Here is a 15,146-nt window from a genome sequence, read left to right on the forward strand (position 1 = left end):
GTATATTTCTTTCAATTATTCTATTTTTCATACCTCTTATTTCCTCTTTTTAAAAAAAATGTTTTCAGGCTGTTTCTTATTACTAATGCAGTCCCTTTTCTTTTAGCGAGTTTAGTTATAATGCGTATTTTTAAATTAATGTATTGTGTGTTTTAATATGTTTACTTTGAGTATTATGTGTGTTCATTGTGTTAACTTTCGTTTATGAGAGTGTGGATCTCAGATATCTAGATACTTTAGCTTGGGAGTTCATGTTGCCCTGGAGGAATTAGCCATCTTCTTGTGACTTATAGGAGGGCAGACCTGAAGTCAGGCCCCAGTTTATATCTTCATGGGTTTGTATAATGAGAGAGAGTCATTGTGTTCCAGTTACAATGAAACTATTCTAAACCACCATCATTTGCTGCTGGTTCACCAGGAAGCCCCAGTTTTCAGAGATTTGATGTTATAAGGAGAAGACAATCCCCTTAAGGTTTTAATTTCACCATCCCTGGGATTTGGAAAAGAGAAATAAATGCCCAGAGTTCAGGTTTGCTTAAGCATCTTTATGACCAGTGTTTCACCCCAACTGACACAGGCAGAACTTCCTAACCCAACTTATTTATTTTTTAACTTTAATAACATATTTTATTTAATTCAGTGTATCCAAAATATTATCAATATATTGTCATCAATATGCAAACATAGTGATGAAATAGTTTACATTCTTTTTTCATTCTAAGTCTTCAAAATCCAGTGTGTATTTTACATTTATAGTACATCTCAATTAAAACTACACACATTAAAAAAAATTTTTTTTGCAGGTTTTGTGCTTTTAATAGATTGTACTTTATAGACAGAGGTCTTCAGAACTAAGCCACTGGTCATTAGGTCAAACAATTTTAGCTTTTAAACCTTTTCATTTAAATGTGACTTACAGGGACTTCCTTGGTGACGCAGTGGTTAGGAGTCCACCTGCCAGTGCAGGGGACACAGGTTCGATCCCTGGTCCAGGAAGATCCCACATGCCGCAGAGCAGCTAAGCCCATGCGCCACAACTACTGACCCTGCACTCTAGAGCCTGTGTGCCTAGAGCCTGCCACCACAATGAGAAACCCGCACACCGCAATGAAGAGTAGCCCCCACTCACTGCAATTAGAGAAAGCCTGTGAGCAGCAACAAAGACCCAATGGAGCCAAAAATTTTTTTTTAAATAAATAAATTTATTAAATGTGACTTATATTCAGAAAACAACACAAATCATAATTGTAGAGCCCACTTACTTTTCACAGTTGAGCACACTTATGTAACCAACACCCAGATCAAGAAACAATACAACAAGCACCCCTAGGAGTCCCCCACCAGTTACACCCCCAGGTAACAAGTATACTTATTTTAAAGTCCTTGTCTGCTAATTCCAATATCTCAGTCACCTATGGATCTACTTTCATCATCTATGTTTTCTTTGCTTATCAGTTATATGATCTTGCCTTTTCCACATATCCTAATTTTCTTTTCATGGAAAGGCATTTTATTTTAAATATAGTGGTGTTGTAAATGTCAATCCCAAACTCTCAATCTATCCCTCCCCCTCTCCAACCCTTCCACTCTTGTAACCATAAGTTCATTCTCTAAGTCTGTGAGTCTGTTTCTGTTTTGTAAATAAGTTCATTTGTATCATATTTTTTTAGATTCCACATATAAGTGATATCATACATTTGTCTGTCTCTGTCTGACACAGATTAGTATGATAATCTCCAGGTCCATCCATGTCACTGCAAATGGCATTATTTCTTTCTTTTTAATGGATGAGTAATATTCCATTGTATATATGTACCACGTCTTCTTTATCCATTCATCTGTTGATGCACATTTAAGTTGCTTCCATGTCTTCGCTATTGTAAACAGTGTTGCAATGAACATTGGGGTACATGTATCCTTTTGAACTGTGTTTTTCTCCTGACATATGCCCAAGAGTGGGATTGCTGGGACATATGGCAACTCTAGTTTTAGTTTTTTAAGGAACATCCATACTGTTCTCCATAGTGGCTGTGCCAATTTACATTCCCACCAACAATATAGGAGGGTTCCCTTTTCTCCACACCCTCTCTGACATTTTTTGTTTGCAGATTTTTTGATGATGGCCATTCTGACTGGTGTGAGGTGATATCTTATTGTAGTTTTGATTTGAATTTCTCTAATAATTAGCAATGTTGAACATCTTTTCACGTGCCTTTTGGCTATCTGTATATTTTCTTTGGAGAAATGTCTTTACCTAACCCAATTTATGTTTAAGTTATTAATCTCTCTTTTTAAATATGTTACCATAAATATACATTTTACCTAAGTTCAATCATTATGTATATTTGTATTTGTATTCTGTTCTTTTCACTTCTAGTGTACCCATGTTTCTACATATTAATTTATATTTTAACAGCCACACATTTTATTGCAATTTTCTAAGTAATTTTCCTGTTTGGGAAATCTATGTTGTTTTCTGTAATTGCTACTATAATTGTACTGCAAAGAGTACAATTATTCTTGTAGAATAAATTCCAAAGTGCAAGATTGCTAATATTATTGCTATGAAGAATAATATTACTTTACCTATGGGTTGTTTAAATTAGCAATGCCAACAGCAATATGAATGTGAAAGTTTATCCAAGATTTTACTGATATTTATTATTAAAATTGAAAGTGTGATCATAATGCTGCTTTTAGTGACGGAAAACAGGCTCTACGTGCATTTGTTTTCAGACATGGGTATGGAATACTATGAAACAACATGTATTAGGATCAACATCATGTGTGGGGATGTAAATAAATAGATGAAAGGCTGCTTTTTGCTATGTTGCATGCCATTATTTAGACCTGGTCTTGGCCCTGTGACACATAAGGAAGTCCTTCTGTCAGTTGAAAAGAACCAGTGTAATCATAATATCCTTGCAAAAAAGGTTGTCTTCAACTTTCTCAGGCCTCTGTGTTTCTTTTAAATAAAACTCTTAGACTTAAGGCTGTAGAAGAGGGCAGGTAAAATAATTTGAAATCTGTTCATGCAAATGTCTAGGAACTCTGTATGAGCCATAAGAAAAAAATGTCTTTAAAAGTATCTGTCAAAAAAGAAAGTAAAATGTCCAGAAGGAAACATGAAGACAGAATGAAAAATCAGAGAAATAAGCAGAAGAGTTGACCCTCTGGTCACCTAGTTTTGGGAGGTCATGGATCCCAGTGAATTAGGTAAATTAGAGTGGGAATATAGAACTCACAGGGGGACAAAAGATATGGTTATGAGCCTATAGGGAGAAAGGAGTTGTAACTAACATCTATGTAAACCAGGATCATGGAGTTGAAGTAGAAAAACTAGAAAGAAATCCACCCGCTGGTGGAGAAAAGCTTTCTTCTGCCTGAGCTCTGGATAAAAAATTTTAAAAAAATCTTTTTTAATGTCTCTAGAAATAAAAAATCCTGGCTCAGAATTTTCATTAACATTGTAGTATAGAAACACCAAGCCAAAAAATTAGCATAAAAATTGTGCCCAAGCCAGAAATGCCCCTGGGATGCCTGACAAAAGCAAATGCAATGCTGGGAAAATAAGTATTGGAGAAATACTAAGCAAAAGAAAGATAGGATAATTATATTAATGGGGGGGACACTTTAGGGAGAAAAATTGGGATAGAAACAATATAAAGAATAATTGTTCTATATAATCTATATAGAAATCAGGAAGTTGTAGCAATTCCAAACTTGCATACATGTAACTAAGTAGTCTAAAAATATACAAGGAAAAATATTATACTATTGCCAAGATAAATTGATAAATTAGCATCAAATGGGAAACTTTAACATGTCTCAATAATTAACAGAGAGAATATGTAGAACAGTTAATAAAGTTATAGCCACACAGTTTTCAAGCTTGATTTACTGGACCTATATATGAAATGCTACATCCCTGTAATAGGGAATGCACATTCTTTATGTGGAACATATACAAAAATGTTTATTCTCTATTTATCAGATGCAATAGGCTACAGGGTCACAAACTCACCTAAAATCAAAGTATCAGTAGTATATAGACCTTGCTCTCAGTTCATAATTAAATTAAGCTAGGTATCAATATTAAAACAGTAACTCACACCTTATATTTGAATATTTTAAAAATTCTTTGAACTAATACATTTATTATAGAAATAATTATCATAGAAATTTAAAATGCTAGAATTTGTAAGATCATAACACCATATATCAAAATTAGTGTGCTTCACCACAATAGAAAATCTGCAGCCTTAAAGACATGTATAAAGATTAAAAAGTAATGAACTAAGCATTTTAACTTAAAAATTTAGGTTAAAAAAACCCCAGAGAATATATTCAGGCAAAATTTAACAAAGATACTAATAAACATAGAATATAATATTGGAGCAAAAAATAAAGAAAAAAATATTGAGGCTCCACAAATCCTACAACTGGTTTTCTGAAAATTCTAAAAAATTAGCTAAACTCTGGTAAAACTGATGAAGGGAAACAAAAAAGACAGAAGTAGATTGATCTTAGAAATAGGAAAGGAAACAAAATTATAGTTAAATGACAGTATTTTTTCTGAAGCATAAGAATAAAGCAAACAGCTAAATACATTTAGAAGAAATAAACATGTAAAAATCTGAATTTACTTATATTCGTTAATAATTTGAAAATATTAAGTGAAATAAAATGAAAATATACATTGAGTGAAAATGTACTCCCCCCTGCAACACACACAAAAAATACCAGGATGAAATAGCTTTATATATGAACACTTAACTCTCCTTTGTAAAATGGATAATGTCTGTGCTACATAAACTCTTACAGAATCAATGAAAAGAAGCAAAGATCACTAAACATTTGTGAGGTTATATAATCCACATATCAAAATCAGACAAGAAAAAATTGAGAAGTATAATTATCAATAAGCCACTTAGAAATATATATGCATATATCCTGAAAATATTAGTAACCAAAGACAGAAAATATATCATGACCAAGAAGGGCTTATTCCAGGAATACATGCATTTTTTAACATTGTAAAGTGAAAAGCCTTGCAATTATCTCAAAAGTTGATTCAACATCTGTTTATGCTAAAATCTTTTAGCAAAGGAAGAGCAAAAGTGATCTTCCTTATAAAAGGAATTTCCCAGACACCTATAGCAAACTACGTAAAAAAAACACAGTTGTAGAAACATTTTGTAGAAGTGAAGAACACAAGGAAAGGACCAAGGAATGCTGCTTTTACTGCCGCCATTCCACAGTGCACTGGCAGTCCTATACAAAATGATGAGAGCAGTAGATAAAAGCTTTACGGTTTTAAAAGGAATAAGCAAAACTAGTTTTTGGTATATATCTACAGTGAAATTAACAAAAATAAAAACCCTATAGATTAACCATTAAAACCTATAGGAGATTAACAAGAAGGTTTGTTATAAGACTAATATATGAAATTAAATAGCATGCTTATACACAGTAAAATAATTATAAATGCTATATTTTGTTAACATAGCAGGAAAACCTTAAAAATAAATTTAATAATAGTTGTGCAAACCTTTTATAAAGAAAAATATAAAACTTCATAAAAGACATAAAATCAACTGAAATAAATTGAGAGGCATACCATATTCATAGATAAAATGAATGATTCTCTCAAATGGTTCCATTAATTTAATACAATCCTAATGAAATCCTGAAATGTCTTTCCATGGCACATGACGAACTAATATAAAAGTTTATATGAAAGTAATGGTCCATAAATCCCCCCACGTTGAATAATAATTAAAAGAGACGATGACAATGATGGTGGTGGTGGTAGTGGTAGGGGACCCATTACTTCAGTCATGATAAAGTTTTGTTAATTAAAACAGTATGACACTGGTTAAAATGAAATGCAGTAACAAGGATAACAGCTTCATTAATGCTTCACAGAGAAAAAGAGATCCAATGAGAATTAGTATATGTGTGTGCAAATGGAAATATAAATTGTAAGGCACTATATTAATATAAGGTAATATTTCAAGGAGTTTGCCTTACATTTGTACATATTATAAGGTTTTCTCACTGCTGAATTTGAAAAAAAATTAATATTGAATCTTAGATACAGCTGAAGAATCTTCTCTTGTTTTCTAACTCAAAAATAAGATGAAAATATTAAAAACACAACTATAAGTTCATGACTGCCTCATCTAAAGTTCATTTATCTGGACAATTTGGAACAAACCTAGAACAGGGAATTAATGACTAAAAATAAACATGATTTCAAGTGTATCACATTCTGGAAAAGGCAAAACTGTAGAGACATTTAAAAGATCAGTGGTTGCCAGGGGCTCAAGAGGAAGGGAGAGAGGAAAGTATAAGCAGGTATAGCACAGGAAATTTTTAGGGCAATGAAACTATTCTATATGATACTATAATTGTGGATACATGCCATTATGCTTAGGTCAAAACCCATAGAGTGTACAATACAAAGAGTGACCCTTAATATAAATTATGGACTTAATGTATTAATATTGTCTCATTAATGGTAACAGATATTGATCATGCTAATGTAAGATATTAATAATAGGGGAAGGGGAAAGAGGGTATTTGGGAACTCTGTGTTTTCTGCTCAGTTTTTCTGTATTTTGAAACTGCTCTAAAAAACCCCACAAAATATACTACTTAAAAAATATTGAACAGAAATGCATAGCACGTAAATTAGAACTGTAATACTCAGATCACAATATTCACAATACACAATAAGCAGATTTCCTTTTCTCCTATATGAGCACTCAGGTGTTCTCTTGAGGTCTCTTTATTCTTGTTTAGTTATAATTTTTTCAGTATACTGATTTTCTATTTAAATTGTTAGTAGAGCACATTCAAAGAAAGAAGCAACTTATTTATCATAACAGTTTTCATATAGCAGTAAGAAGTGACATTTGAAGGCCCATCAGTATAGCATGTCTACTTTGCATTGCTTGCTTTCTAATTGCCACCCTCTCCCCAACAGTACCACTTGGCTGCCCTTGGACCTCTCCTAGAGAAACCACCTTCCCACCCCCACCCTCAGCCCCCAGACTTCCCAAGATCCATCAAATACAGGATTAACACATGTCATCACCAAAGACCTTCAAAGACCACTTCAGGGCTGTGACTGAAGTCCTTTCTGATTGGTGTCTTTGCCTTATTTGTTGTCAAAATTTTTGAATATCAAGCATGAATAGAAGAACTCAAAGAGGCAGGGCAGGTGGCAGAGATTTAGTAGAGAGGTGAGAGACCTACAAACACAGGTAGAAATGAGAACTCCAAGATTTGAAAATAAGTGTAGCTTTAAGAATCTATTCTTTTAATTTGTGTAATGCTTTATAGTTTTCAATGTGATAATGTAATAATGAATCATACAAAAAAAGTTAAATCATCTTCACATGCTATTTTTCTGAAGCTAGACAAGTACTTAAAATTATTTGAAAATATTTTTATCTCATTTTTTTCATTTTTAAAAATATGAGTTGTCCACATCTCCTTGAGGTCTTGTTCTGTGTGCTTTCCTGTTGAAGCCCACTGCAGTTTTTAATGTGAAATTTAGAATTGCCTATTTATGGTTCTGAAGTTCTATGAGGCTAGCAGTTGTATCTTAGTCATCATTATATAACAAGCACCTAAAATAATGTCTACACAAAGTTTCAAATACATATTTGCCGAAAAATGTAACGTTGGTTATCTAGAAAAATTCAGTTGTTTGGAATTATTTGTCCGATCATATTGGATAAATAAATTTGAATGCTTTAAGAAAAAAAACCCAGCAGAATATAGAGAAACAAGTATCTTTCAATTTTCTTTTCCCCCCCAGAGGAAAGAATTGTCAGCATGCAAATTCAGACAGTCACAAAATTTGAAACAGTTACTAATGTTGTTGGATATTTAAAGGGCTCGACATCTCCAGGTAAGTAGACCCAAATATTTATAATCTACACTTTATATGAAATATCACAAGAAAATGCTCTGTAACAATTTAATAGCATAGTTAAATGTCCTACTTTAGATGTAATTACAAGTTCATACCACTCTAAAGGGTGGTATATAAAACCAAGAAGCAAGTCTTTATTCTTTCTTACCACATCCCTTCAAAGATAAATCATAGTAGAGAGTGTAAGAAGGAAACAAAACAAAACGGAGAAAACAGAGTTTAGATTTGTTAAATTGGCATGTACCTGTGAGTAAAAGCTATAGAAACCAATGTTTTCTTTTTCTTTTATTCACTGTAACACCATTGAAGATATTATTTATATCAAGAAATGACTTTTTTAAAAAGGAAATATTTTAGTTTTAATTATGTGTTTTTAAAAAAAATAAAATTTTGGTTTTCAAATCTTTCATTGTTAGTCTGTGTCCCATCTCTGACCCTTGGTCCACTGACAATTCTGCCTAATGTTTGCATGGCTTAGGTCTTGAAGGTGCTTATGAAAAGGATCACCTGGTTACATTTTAAATAGTTTTATACCTTGTTATGGGATGCTTATGGAATCTTCAGATGATACTATATAGGCTAAAAAAGTGAAAATAACTGACAAATATATTAACAAATTAACAACACTTCTGAACATATTGTGAGGTTGAATGACATTAGTGTCTGCTGTGCTTGTTTTACATGGTAGAATGAAGTAGTCTTTTAGTACATTTGTGTCATTGCTATTGATTTGGTTGGGATATTTACTGAAGTCATCCTTGGAGCATAATTCTTCTCCATGATCTTAGTCAAACTGACTCCATAATTGCTAACCCAGGAAATTCTGAGATCAAGTTTTACATTCCCATCAAGTTTCCTGCTTGCCAACTCTTTAAAAATTCACGGACATCTTCTCTCTGGTTTCCTTACAGTAGCAACCTCTGATGAACAACCTCTGATCATAATATCTTTAAATACAAGATATAAATGAATTTGGAAATTGTTACTATTGCATTTCAACCATTTCAACAAATTTATATCATAAGAATCTCTAATTGAAGCATTAGAAATATTTATCATCATTGCTACATTTGCTAGTTATTTTTAAAAAACCAAACTGTACAAAATTATACTCACTATAGGATAAAAAAAAAAACTTATTGAATTCAATGTAGAAAAAAACCCCCAAATTTAAAAAATCAATTTACTAGTAGTATTCCTAGGTGTATAATATGTAAAGCTTCTCAATTTTATTTATTTGAATTCTACACAAAAATATTGGCTGTTCATTCACATACTTTTCTTATTTAATGACTCTGAAAATTAGAAATAACCATCAGTTAGTATTAAGGTTTTTATATATGGTTTATCCAGAATACAGACAATTCCAAACAGAATTTTTATACATATCTGGGAGATGAGTGAATCAATTCAACATTGCAGGCACACTGTGTATACCATTAATTAAGTTTTGATAAATTGTTGTCAGATCAAATTCATTGTTGGTTCCAATATCAGTGTGGAAAACTAAAATAGTTTCACACAGTTATGTTTCCAGTAAAGTAGTGTTTTGATGCCATGAAGTCAAGGTGTGATTCATTCATTCCACACATGTGTAGTACTTATTTTATGTCAGGTGTTATTCAAAGTGCCTTACAAATAGTAACTAACTTAAAACTCAAAAGAACTGAATGATGTATGTACTATTTTTATTCCAATTTTATGATTGAAGAATTTAAGGCATGAGAGCCTAAATAAGCTTTCTAAGGTCATACAACTAGTAAGATGAATGGCCTGGATTCAAACCCAAGCAGGAAGGCTTTAAACTCTGTACACTTAACCATCAAGTTATGGGACATCTCCTAAGGAAATGACACTTAATGAAGAAAAATATTTTTACACAGATTGTAGGGCTACTTGATAAAGTAAATTTAGCTGTGTACCAACAACATTCACTGGCAAAATCAGAGGAAACTCTGGAGATACATTTTTAGTCTACCTTATTACTAACAATTGTCAGCAATATACGTTATTCAGAAGCCATCAATGTGTCATGGAGATCTTTCTAGTAGTGTATCTAATGGATTTTGTAGGATTATGTGAAATAAAATATGCAAAAAAGAAAAAGTATTTGGATGACTTTTGATGATGATTTATTTTTTCCATCAGAAAAAGGAGAGGGTCTAAAACTCTAAGTTGGAAGTGAAAACTGATTCCCTAAATACTTCATTTATTGCAAAGTCCATACATGACTACCACATTTTTAATACTTACAGCTACTGAATAACTGTTCCCTCAAATGTATGAATAGTTCATTAATACTTACTGAGCATATACACATTGTTTATAGGGCACTTCCCACTATGATTCTGGCAAAATGTTAGATAAGGGTTTCATTGTGGCATATTTGTATACTTCATTAATTAATATGCATGTTGAGATGACAGTGATATGGATCTAAGCTTTGGATTCATAATTGAGTTCAGCAGCTGCCTCTGCTTTGATATACACAGACGTGTGAGTCAAGACAGTGGGGGGAAAATGTTAATCTTAATTATCAGAACAATTTCCCATAATTGTTGCTCGGTTGTGCAATAGGATCATGTAAATGTCATTAAATTTATTGTTAAGATGTATATTGTATTATAATGGCTCTTGTTGTCTTCTATTTGCAGACCGTTATATCATAGTTGGCAGCCATCATCATACCGCATACAGTTATAATGGACAAGAATGGGCCAGCAGCACTGCCATCATCACAGCTTTTATCCAGGCCTTGATGTCAAGAGTCAAGAGAGGGTGGAGACCAGACCGCACTATTGTTTTCTGTTCATGGGGTGGAACAGCTTTTGGAAATATTGGCTCCTATGAATGGGGAGAGGTAAACGTGCATAAATTACTATGCCTTGCTCTCAAAATTGCGCGGTCACTCTCTCGCTCTCACACTCTCGCTCTTGTTCTGGACTAAAGTAGACAAAGTCAAATTGATAAAGCCATGAACAAGAATGTGCGTCTCAACCAGGGTGTGCAGTATGCTCATTTGCTGAGATCACTTCTAAGAATGCTAGGGAATTAGAGTTAGACCACAGTGATTTGTGTATGATCTACAGGTATCTTCTTCTTATTGCTACCAGACCTACACACTGTTACGCCCACAGTGGTGTTTACCCGGTTATTGTGTTTCTTCTTAGGTTGGCAGGCACTGGACAAGAAAGGGTCAAGTGATACATACCATTACCTTTTTTTTTTTTTTTTCAAATTTTCTAGCAATTTTCTGGAATTAGGAAACGATCTTGTATGTAAAATGTTTATTAACTTAGCATTATACCTTACCTAAACAATGTAGGGATTGGACTCAAAATAGCAGTTTCCTTCCTTCTACCCTTGTTTTGTCCCTCCCTTCAATCCTTCCTCCCTCTATTCTTACACCCCTACCTCCCTGCTCCTTCTTTTCTACCTATATCTCTACCTAGCCACTTATCTAACTACCTTAGGAAGCCTTTGTTCAAATGAAATCTTGTGTGCAATGGATCACAGTTAGAATACAACTGGAGTACATTTTCAAATATTTCTGATATGTTTGTGTCTCACAAATGCACTGTGTTTTTAATGGGATATGACAACTTTGGATTGACGCCACATTAACAACAATAAAAACATCATAAAACTCTTAGATATTCTATTTATTTTTATGACTTTATAAAAAGAAGTTTAATGGAAATATGTAGGAAAAAAACCTACACAACTTTAGCTAGGAAAATAAGACCATTTGATATCCTAGTTTGTATACTGCTTCAGCTTTGCAGAAAAAAATATCAAATATATAATGAGAAATTCTCATTTCATTTTTCATTTAATCACTCAAAAAATGATAAAATATCTATTGGCTATCAAGAAAAATCAAAAAAGGTATACAAAAGAAAATAGAAAAGATCTTTTTATTTTGAGAGAAGTCTTCAAAATGAGAAAAATTTTACAGTTGTAAAATTTATCAAGATTCACACATTGCAAATTGAAATGCTTTTCTGTATTCAAATTAGTGGTGTGAATTTTTTCCCATTACTCGAAAGAACCAGTTCAAATAAAGAAATTCCATTGCTGACAGAACATTTTAAAATTGACAGATTTTTAATAAGATGGAAAATGTAATAGCTGAACCAATCTCTCAAACTTCTATTCCAAATTCCATACTTTAAGGATATAAACAATTTAAGAAACAGTCTGGGGAGTGTATTTGTGATATGGGATGATTTTACTAATTCAGAATTCTTTATCATAAAGAAAACAATGTTTTAGTTTTCTTATAACAATAAGGCACATTTAAAAAAAATGTCTTTAAGATTCTTTTTACTCTGCTATCTCATACAGCCTTCTCCATATCTATCTAATAATTTTCATAGTCAACTCATGTTAATTCTAAATAAGCATGTGTATTTCTAAGCTGTGTTCTCAAAGTAGGCTTGTGTAACATTAATAGTTCCTAACTTAAATTCCTAAATATCCTTAACCCCTCTGCATGGGAAAGTGAAGTGTACTGCAAATAGTCCTTGAATTTATTTGAGCATCATGCATGGTAACCTGCAGTTTGTTCAGTATTGTGGCCTTGTGTGTATGTGAACGATTACATTTTCAAATTAAGTAAATATTTTTGTAGTTAATAAAATATTTTGATTATTGACTGCGTTGTACCTTTTGGTAATTTTATAGTTTCTCAATCAACAGATACTAAAAATACAACTACTATACTGTGGGGAGTCTATAGGAAAAAATGTTTATGGTAGAAAAGTCTCTTCCTATTCAAAAAGGTTAGGGACCTCTGTCTTAGAGTATTTATTATATGTATGTATGCATATTTGACAACTAATTGTACATCCAGTCACTTTCTGGCTCACTAGGTGAGCAAAAATATATAAGCAAAGAAAATGGTGAATAATATATGGATTTGATTATTAGCTTATAAAATGTACTATTGTAAATTGCTGTATCTTAGATTATTTCAGTACAGTTCATGAAGCCTTTTTGTAACAATCTGGTTGAGGAGGAATTTAGAAAACTATTAGTTTTACTGTTCTGCCTACTCTTATCAAACCTACCCCTTCTGAAAATGAAAGATTTTCTTTTAGAAGAAAGCAATTTGTGTGCTAAATATATTCCCTAATGAAGATGAGTAAGGAAAGCACTTGTTGACAGGTCATAATGCCCTTTCTAATTTTGCTTACACAGGAACCCCTTGAAACTCAGAGTTGTAATTAAAAAGATTAGGTTATACTGGTCAAATGGAATTTATAGTGATAAAGTTATTAGAGATTTGACTCAATACTGATTTCAATCCTTGAGGAAAATTATAACATTTTACTAAATAGGTTCTTTAAAAAGTACCATTTCTCCTGTGAAGAATCTTCATCTTCAGGCTATTGTGGAAATACTATAGACTTTGCAGTCAAAGAAATCTGAGTTCAAATCCTCTCTACCATAAAACAAGTGGTCTTAGGCAAGATTAACTTCTCAAGACTTGATTGTTCCAATGAGTACACTAATGCCTAGGTTGTGAGGTTCTCATGAGAGTTAAATGGACTGACATATAGACATTGTCAGTATGGTAGTATGTAATTAGAAGCTATTTTTCTATAGCTCTTGTGTAATAATGGACATTTTTAATAACAATATTATGTGTAAACCACAGTTCATCATTTCTATTTATTTAAAATATTTATTTTTAAATAAACTGTCTTTTCACTTCTTTTCCAGAGGTATAGCTGAATTTTCAACATGAACTGGGAATCATATTATTGATTTGCTAGGTGTACTAGTCCTTGCAGACTTTCATCTGATAGTGTTGGAAGAAGAAAGATATGTTTCTGAGATACAAAATAATATAATACAATTTTTAGGATATATCTATAGAACTGCCATCATGATAATTACTCATTACATATTTGCACAAGAAAAGGAAGCAAATAACAGAAGGACTTCTTAGTGGTACATTATTAATAGGATCAGTGGTCTTCAATTTTTGGAAGTAGGGTTTAGCAGAAAAGTGGAAAACTATTATACTGAATCATTTTATTCTACTAATGTGGATGAAATGCATCAGGTTTTACTTCAAGTAATATGTGCAAGGCCACAATTGTATTATGCCTTATTTTGCTCAGAATAAAAAGCTGCTTTGTGCAAAAAGTAGCTCAACACTTCAAAGGAAAGGGCTGGTTTTATTAAACACTGAAGTGATTTATCCATGTCTGTTCTCTAATTCAATGACTATAAAATTAAATGCTGTCACTAGAGCAAATATTCCATCCTGTATTCTGAAGTTGAATCTCATACTGTATTAACCATATAGGGACATTTTCTCTTAAATTTTTACCTTTTTTAGGAACATGAACATGCTTTAAAATATTTTGTTGTATGTTATATGAAACTCCTCACCACCCTTATTTAAAACCCCTTTATGACCCTGAGTACTTTAGTAAATAGTATGGGATGGCTTTACATTAAAAAAAAAAGAGAGTATTATGCAATGTAATGATTTTAGGTAGGAAGTGTTTATTATTCAACATGTAACTGGTAAAGTGGAATCTGTTACTTTTATTTCTGTTAAAGATAGATTTCTTTTTTTTTTTAATGTCAGGATTTCAAGAAGGTTCTGCAGAAGAATGTTGTGGCTTATGTTAGTCTCCACAGTCCTGTAAGCGGTAACTCAAGTCTATACTCTGTAGCTTCACCATCTCTTCAGCAACTGGTAGCTGAGGTAAGATGAACCACTTTTGAATAAAATGATTTTGCAAAACTGCCTTTTTCTCTATAATCTGGCATTTCTTGACATTTCCATTTTTTTAAATATGCATAAAACCACCTTAAGTGGTTTTTTGTTTTTTTAATATATTTATTTATTTTTGGCTGCGTTGGGTGTTTGTTGCTACGTGTGGGCTTTCTCTAGTTGCTGCGGGCTTTCTCTAGTTGCGGCAAGTAGGAGCTACTTTTCGTTGCTTCATGCGGGCTTCTCATTTTGGTGGCTTCTCTTTGTTGCGGATCGTGGGCTCTAGGTGCACGGACTTCAGTAGTTGTGGCATGTGGGCTCAGTAGTTGTGGCTCGCAGACCTTAGAGCGCAGGCTCAGTAGTTGTGGCGCACGGGCTTAGTTATTCCTCAGCATGTGGGATCTTCCCAGACCAGGGCTCGACCCCATGTCCCCTGCATTGGCAGGTGGATTCTTAACCACT

General features: G+C 32.8%; 1 protein-coding gene across 2 annotated transcripts in view; it reads left to right on the plus strand.

Moving 5' to 3' along the window:
• Positions 1–15,146, plus strand: part of NAALADL2 (N-acetylated alpha-linked acidic dipeptidase like 2) — a 1,193,283-nt gene that overhangs the window by 784,656 nt on the left and 393,481 nt on the right. For both annotated transcript variants that reach the window (XM_032631175.1, XM_032631174.1), the window contains 3 exons: positions 7,832–7,924; positions 10,603–10,808; positions 14,556–14,675. In XM_032631175.1, coding sequence (XP_032487066.1) covers positions 7,832–7,924; positions 10,603–10,808; positions 14,556–14,675 — 419 coding nt within the window. The remainder of the gene's footprint in view (positions 1–7,831; positions 7,925–10,602; positions 10,809–14,555; positions 14,676–15,146) is intronic.

Source organism: Phocoena sinus, chromosome 4, assembly GCF_008692025.1.
Source record: "Phocoena sinus isolate mPhoSin1 chromosome 4, mPhoSin1.pri, whole genome shotgun sequence".
NCBI classification, from domain to species: domain Eukaryota; kingdom Metazoa; phylum Chordata; class Mammalia; order Artiodactyla; family Phocoenidae; genus Phocoena; species Phocoena sinus.